General features: G+C 63.6%; 1 protein-coding gene across 2 annotated transcripts in view; it reads right to left on the reverse strand.

Moving 5' to 3' along the window:
• ZFPM1 (zinc finger protein, FOG family member 1) overlaps window positions 1-1,357 on the reverse strand; it is a 66,125-nt gene extending 64,768 nt beyond the window's left edge. The window contains exon 1 of one of the 2 annotated variants that reach the window (XM_064477662.1): window positions 910-1,357. Coding sequence is in view for 1 of the 2 variants with exons in the window: in XM_064477661.1 (XP_064333731.1) it covers window positions 303-426 (124 nt within the window). In the remaining variant the exon portion in view is untranslated. Of the gene's footprint in view, window positions 1-302; window positions 436-909 lie in introns of those variants that run through there. The other variant, XM_064477661.1, reaches the window with a different exon arrangement.
• Window positions 1,358-7,530: the final 6,173 nt, after the last annotated feature.

Genomic DNA, 7,530 nt, shown 5'->3' on the forward strand with positions numbered 1-7,530 from the left:
GCCTTATCGCGGCACCATCTCGGGGATGTAGGGGAGGGACAGGTCGCGAGGTGGTCGCGCCCCCAGCCACTCCGTTCCAGTCCCCAGGCGGCCACCCCCTCCAGGCTGGACCCCCGGTGCCCGAGCCGAGACACGGGGGCCTGGCCCGCCGGTGGAGATTAGATTACGGCGCGCTTGGCACACAGAGCGGGGGGCGCGGCGCGGGGTGAAGGTCGCGGGCGCCGCGGGCCGAGGGGGGCGGGCCGGGGGAGGGCCGGCGGGGGCCGGTGGGGGTCGGGGACAGCGGACAAAGTTTGACTCACGCTTGATCTGCCGGGGGTTGCTCTGTTTCCTCCTGGACATGTCTCCGGCGCCGCGCGCGCTCCCGGCGGCCGCCTCTAGCCCCTGGCGGGCGGCGGCGGGCGGCGGGGGCGCGGGGCGGCTCATGCCCCCGGCCCCCAGGCTCCGCGGCCGCCGCGGCCGGCGCCCCCAGCCCGCCGCGTCCGGCCCGGTGCCGCTGCGGAGGCCGGAGGCTCGGCCCTGCGCTGAGGGCGCGCGGCCCGCCCGGGGCGGCGGGCGGCGGGCTGCTGCCGGCTCCTCGGCTCCCGCGCAGACGCCGCCGCCGCCGCCGCCGCCGCCGCTCGGCTCTTCTCAATGGAACCTGAGGGCAGCGCGCGGCGAACCGGGCGGCCTCCTCCGGGGCGCTCGGGGCGGGCTGGTGGGGCCTGCGCGTCACGGGTGCCCCGCCTCCGGGCCCGCCCCCACCCGCTGGCCCCGCCCCCGCGCTGGCCCCTCCCCCGCCCGCACAGCGTTGGGCCCGCCCCTGGGCGGATCTTGCTTCCTTGGGGCCCTGACCCCGACCCGCCGCCTGGCTCCGCCCCCAGAGAGCTGGCCACCCCCGCGAGGCCCCGCCCCCGGCTCTGGGTGGACCTCTGGCCTCCTCGACTCCTCCTTCGGCCCTGCGGCTTTGTCCCCAGGCCCGGCTCAGACTCGGCGACCCACTGCGTCCCGCCACCCGCGGCACCGCGTCCGGGCCTCTCTGGACCCGACCCCCGGCGCCAGCTCCGCAGTCAAGCCCGACCTCACCTGGTTGGCCCCTAGACACCGAGGCCCCGCCCAGACCACGCCCCAACACCAGGCTCCGTCCCCGCTGCCCGGGACTCTGACACTCCACTCTGTAACTCCGCCCCCAGGGCCTCAGTCTCGCCCAGAACCCGCAGGCTGTGACCTCCCCGTTCCGCCGACGGATGGGGACAGGGAGGGCCAGATGAGGAGGTCCGAGGCCTTGACGCCCCACATTGTCTTGGATCAGATTTGGGGTGTGGAGCCGGCTCTGGCGGAGGAAGCAGCATCCCTGGGGTTCGCCACCTCTGGTGGCCCCCAGTGGATAGCAAGGGACCGCGGGTCTCCTCCCCTGGGCTCAGATCTGGCTAGAAATCTCGGAGGGCGCGGAAGCCAGCGGCCCTGACTGCTCCCGCCACAACAGCCCCTCAGGCTTTGACCCTCTGGGCCTCTTCTCCCCAGGCCGTGCCTCTCCAGGGCGCCCCTGCTGGCCGCCCAGGAAGGAGGCCCTTCTGCGGACTGAGCGAACCCCCCACGCCCCTCCCTGATGGGAACAGTCAGAAGGGAGCGAGGTTCCCAGAGGGTCAGAACTGCCTGTTCCAGCCGTGGAAATGAAGACCTACCCTTCTGTCCTTTGGGACGTGTTCAGGGGATCCTAGGGGTCCACCACTTTCCAGGGAGGCTCAAGGTCACACAGCATTAGAATTGGCCCTGGGAGCCCAACTGTGTTCTTTAAATATTCTTGGCCTGCATTTGGTCCCTGCCCCCATCCCCTATACTCACAAGAAATAGGAAGTTAGCAGAGCCCAGGGGCTAGTGGGAAGACATTTGCAGAGAGGACGCCTGGACGAGTGTCCAGGAGGCTGGGCCCACCCCACTGAGGACAGATAATCACCACAGCTGTTACATGTGGAGGCTGACTGGGTGCTGAGCACACTCTGCGGTAAGACCCTCCCCCTCCTTTCTGACTCCTGTGATCTTTGCCCCTGCCCCATGGAAGAGGAGAGGGGTTGCCCTCAGAGACTGGGCACTCTCCCCTGCCCTGCTGCTGCTCTCAGGAGGGCCGGAGACGAGCGGGCAGGGCAGGAGGCTGAGGGCTGCCCCTGGACAGACAAGAACACTCAGGCTGGGAGGCCAGGAGACCTACTCCCTGCCCAGGGCCAATGGGTGCAGCCTTCCTACAGCTGCCTGGTGCTATACCCCTTCTCTGGGGAGCAGGGCCCATGGCTGGCTGGTTCGCTCAGCCCAGGGCTCTCACAATATCTGTCAACTGGACAAGGGACCCTGCCTGTCTGGGTTTCCCACTGGGCCTGCTGTCTTCCCAAAGAGGGGCCTCTTCACAGGATGAGGATCTGGCAGTCAGGCCCTCAGGGGGATTCCTGGAGGCGGTGCCATGGGCTGGACCTGTGCTGGGTTTGAGGCTCCATGCACAGCAAGCGGCACCCAGGTTGGTGCTGCTGGAGTGGCTGGGGATCTGTGTTGAGGAGGGATCCAAGGGTCAGCAGGATCGATTAGTGATGTCTGTCTAGGGTGCAGGAGGAGAAGGCTGGCATCACTTTGGTCACTTTAGGCTCCGAGGGGAGAGACACACCCAAGTTGTCCAGGGACTTAGGGGCAGAGGCAGGTCAGAAACAGAGCCTGCTGACCGGGACCCATGACATCATTCTCAGAGCTCGGTGAATAATGAAAAGGTGGGGCCCCTTTTCCCAAAATTAAGAATTTCAGGGCAGGGACAGGAGAGCATTAAACCAAGGGTGGGGCTCCATGCACGATCACGGGCCCAAGAAACTCTACGACAGCCCTGGTCCAGGCCTGAGCTGTTTCTGGAGCACTTTGCTTCCATGCTTTGCTCCCTCTGTCTGCCCTGCAAGGAGCTGCTGTTACCTCCAGGTACAGGTGAGGGAACTGCAGCTTGCTTGTGATGGCTGGCCTGGCCATGTCACAGGTCCTCTCACACAAGCCCCTATACCCTCAGGGGAAGTCTGCTAATAATGACAATGAACTGAGGAAACAGGAGCAAGAAATTCTGTGGAAGGGAAGGCCTGGTTCAGCCCAGAGCAGGAATGACCACCTTTGGAGAAGTCAAGGAAGTCAAGGAAGAAGACTGGAAGTCAAGGAAGGCTGACTGGAGGAGGTGACAAGTGAGAGGGGTTTTGTAGGAGCCCCTGATCAGATGGGAGAGGAGGAGCAGGGTGTGGGGTTGCTGACGCTGTCCCACTCGGACACCTGTATCCTCCACGGGCTGCCCCTGTGTGTCCGCGAGGAGTGCCGAGATTCACATCCAAGTGTCACTAGTAGAGAGAACAGAATTGCACTCAATCCGTGTTGGGGGCTGTCAGGCCCACCAAGAAGCTGGGCTGCCCTGACCACAGCCTAGTTATTTCCTGCTTTGCTGGATTTCAAGGCATAATAGCAGGCTCCCTGGAGGCCCCCAGGGAGGTGCCAGGGTTGTCCAGGCCCAGGAAAGCTTGCTGGGGACGGCTCTGGGTGCCCACTTGGGGGCGATGTCATCATCACCATCACCAGCATTTTTTCAGCCCTTTTTGTGGGCTGGTTCACAGTGTCTCAGGATGTCCCTGTGCAACTCTGCAGTGGTTATGATGTCACAGTCACCCAGGCAGAAGGCGGCAGAGCTGGATGGAGGACACAGCTTCCAAGGCTGCAGTGGTGGTGATGAAGACAATGAGCCTCAGAGTGGTCCTACAGCGCCTCCATGGTTGAGCTTCCTGTGATCCTGGGCAGTCAGCCCTGGCCTGGGCGCCGGGCGAACTGGGTTCAAATCTTGCCTCTGCCATTTTGGAGGGTGTGACCCTGAGTAAGTTCTTTGGTTTCCTCACCTGTAGGTGGGGGTAGGGGACACAACCCCTCAGGGCTCCTCCAGCCTTGATGCCTCTGGTTCTAGGCTCGTGTCTGGTCCCTCTCTGCCCTCCGACCTGTAGGCTGGCAGCCTGTGGGCCTGGCTCTGTGCTGACCCATCCCAGGAGGGCTGCCCAGGCCCATGCAGTGGCTGCGGGTGGGGAGGGGGCTAATTGTGGCTCTGCACTGGTTGTTAGGCTCTGCCCAAGGGAGCCATGGAATATTCTAGAAACTCAAGCAGGATATTGAAGAATGAAGAGAATACTCGAGAAAGAGTGGTGAGAGGAGGGCGTTCTTGGCTGAGAGAAGAGCAGATGTGAAGGCTGGGAGGGCTGAGAGGTGGGTCCCGAATGCTTGGGGCTGGGGCAGACTCTGGAGGAGCCTGTCCTGAGCCCAGGCCAGGTGAGGAGCCGCTGACTGCCAGGCCGCACCATGCTTTCTGCTTCACTGTCCCCAGCAGTGTCCTTAGCTTCACCTCCTTACAGCTCTGAGACGCCTGTGGGACGCTGTCATCACCCCCAGCCCTGCTCCGAGCCTCCCTCACCATCACCCTGACCACTGCTGGTCGCCCACATCCACTCCCGGCCCTGTTGCAGGCTAAAGCCAGTGGGACCTTCCACAGAGCAACTATGATAATCTCAGGCCCTGCCCTCCCCTTACCTTCTTCTGAACCTCCTTGTCCGTGGGTCCAGGTATCCTGTGGCCACAGGGCCCTTGCATAAGCTGTTCCAGCTGCCAGCTGCTCCCCTTCCTCCCAGTGCCTGGCTCACTCACCCGTCCTCAGGGAAGCCACATTAGGCCTCTCCTCTCTGGCCCAGGTGCCTTGTCTACGGCCCTCAGCACTCTGTTACCTTACACTAGTAGTGACAGGAGTGACATCATGGACGGTTCCTCTGTGTCAGGCCCCGTGCTGAGCCCTCACGTAGGTCAACACACTGTCCATTCATGAGGGCTCTCTAAAGAAGGGACTGTTGGATTCCCATTTGCCAAACAAGGAAACTGGGGCTCAGAGAAGCGAGTCACTCCCCCAAGGCCACACAGCAGGTGAGCAGCAGAGCCCTAGGAAACGCACACCTGCTGCTCCAGAATGGACCCTGGTGGCTGTGCTGGGGGGGAGGGGCCCAGGCCTTGCTCCCCCCGCTGCCGGTCAGCCCAGGGCCCTGGAGCCTCCGGGCAGCAGTGCCAGGGGCCCATGCCGACGCTTGTCAGCACCAGCTCTGTGAAGGGTTTAATTAACTTCCTGTTTCAATGGGGTTTTAATGAGTTTTAAGCACCACGTGACTCCATAAGGAGGTCAAACAGCAGCAAAGATGTCAAAATAAATTAAGAGAGGAATCGGAGGCAGCCTGTGGGTGGAGCGGGGTTAGCCAGGCGATACGGTGACAACTAGCGGCTGCCTGGGCCCCCGGTGGGCGGGCTGCTGCCCGGGTAGCCCCCGCGGCGGCTGGGGCTGGCTCTGGCCTTGGAGATGGGGCTCCTGCAACTGGGGACCTTGTCTGATCTCTACCAGCCATCCCTCAGACGTCTGGGGGAAGCAGAGGGAGTGAGAGGACAAGCTTGTTCTCCTCCCTGCTCAGTGGTCCTCTCTGAAACCAGCAACTCTAACAAGCTGCACCCTCTGAGACCCCGGGACACAGAGGCTCTTGCCCGGAGACTGTCCTCAGTGTGAGCACTGTGCATGCGGCTGCCCAGGTGTGGTCTGCTTACCAGCCGGACACAGACAGGAAGAACTATCCGGACATTTCCCAGTGATGAGAGTGGGGGTCAGGTGGGTTACATCAGCAGACAGGACGCTATCTGCACTTTCTCGTCCTCTCCTTCCTTCCTCCTCTCCCCCTGCTCCCTCCCCTCCCCCTCCTCTCCTTCCCACAAACTTGGTTTGGGCTCCTACCATACCATGAAGGTATAACCGACTGGGAACAGCACACATGCATCACTCAGAGTCCAGTAACGGGACAGTAGGATTAAGGAGTGGGCTGTGGGGCACATCAGAAGGTCAAACGTGCTGTAACTAAGCAGGCTGGGTATGGGGCGCTCTGGGTGCAGCTGCCATCTCAGCAGTGGGTTAGGGGGGCCGCAGACAGGAGGTACCACCTGAACAAAGACCTGAGGAGGGGAGGGAGGGAGGCAAGTGGACGGCGGGGGTCAAGGGTCTGGGCTGAGCCAGTGAGAGCCAGCCCGGGTCAATGGGCCACAGACTTACACTGGGAGGGAGCTCCGAGTGTCAGGGCTGCAAGGGTTTTTGGTGATTGTTGTGCCCATTTAATAGGTGGGAAAACCGAGGCCAGAAGGGATAGTGATGAGCGTGTGTCTCTTGCCCCAGCCCAGAGCTCTGCTGTCCCTTGGTGCTCACCGAGCCGGCTGAATGCACCGTGCTCCTGCCTGGGGCCCCAGAAATGGTCCTGGGGCCTCTCGGCGGCTGAGATGGAGGTGCGGCTTGTTCAGGGCCTGGAGAGCCCCATCTGCCTTCTCTCGCTGCCTGGTGTTCCAGGGAGGAGGCCTTGGCCTCGAGCTGCAGCCCACAGGGCCGTGCCAGCCAGTTAGTGAGGCAGACGTTGCCGTGTGGGAAGGGGCTGTGACCCTGGGCACCCAGGCGCAGGCGGGCGGAAAGGAGCAACGCCCTGAAGCTTGTCATGGCTGCTCTGGGGCTGCCATCCTACAGGCACAGCAGCAGGACCTGGGGCCACTGCCCCCCGCAGGACGGGTGGAGAAACGGGGTCTGCGGGTGTGTGGCTTCAGGGTCGGACCTCCAGAGCCCACCTGCAGGTGGCATGGGCAGGCCCCATGGCGTCCAAGTCCTGTCCTCGACCACGGGAGGTGCTTCAAGAAGCCCTGACACTGGCCGCTGGTGGCCCTTTGCTCCTCTGAGACTCTCTGGGGGTGCTTTAGATGCGGATTCTTCCACCTGTGTGGGAGTGGCCATCTGCACGCTCTCCCTGGGAGGCTGGGTTCTCTGAGGCAGGTGTCTGCGGCCTGGAAGCCCAGGGAAGCCTGCTGTAATATGGTCCTCCAGTCGTCCTGGGCGGATGTGCCCCCAGCAGCGCGGCAAGCCTCCCTGCGGCGGGGCCTGGGGGACGCAGCCGCCCGCCTGCCGCTCAGCACCAGCTGCTCCCTCCCGCCGCCCCCCCGTCGAGGCAGACCCCCATGTGCCCCCCAGCCTGGCCCCTCCGCCTGCTCCCAGGCACTGTCTTCTCTCTCAGCCCGTCTCCAGGTGGTGGGGCCGAGGGTCGTGGGGTGTCTCTGAGACCTGGTAGGGGACGCAGTTGTATACGCAGCCATTTATGTGGCCTTGCTGCTGACACAGCTGCCGTGGGGCAGCTGGGGGTGCCCTGCAGTCTGGGGTGAGGGGCACTCTGGCTTCCTAGATGGGGCGAGCTAGGTCCTCAGGCCCAGGCAGAGTGGTCCTGCTCGAGGACATGGGGTGGGGAGGTCCTTCTCAGCTTCCTCAGGTCCTCAGGGAGCTGTGGTCCCTACACGGGGTCTGTGCCCACCCAGACCCTCTCCTGCCCTGTCTGGCCCACTCCCATGGCTCATATGGGGCCTTTCTGGACCCCCACCCTGGGACCCCTCGAGGGCCAGGTCCCCCAGATGTGCCCCGAGTCACTCATGTGGCTTTGTGTATGAGAGGCGCGG

This window comes from Camelus dromedarius, chromosome 23 (genome assembly GCF_036321535.1).
Source record: "Camelus dromedarius isolate mCamDro1 chromosome 23, mCamDro1.pat, whole genome shotgun sequence".
Lineage (NCBI taxonomy): Eukaryota > Metazoa > Chordata > Mammalia > Artiodactyla > Camelidae > Camelus > Camelus dromedarius.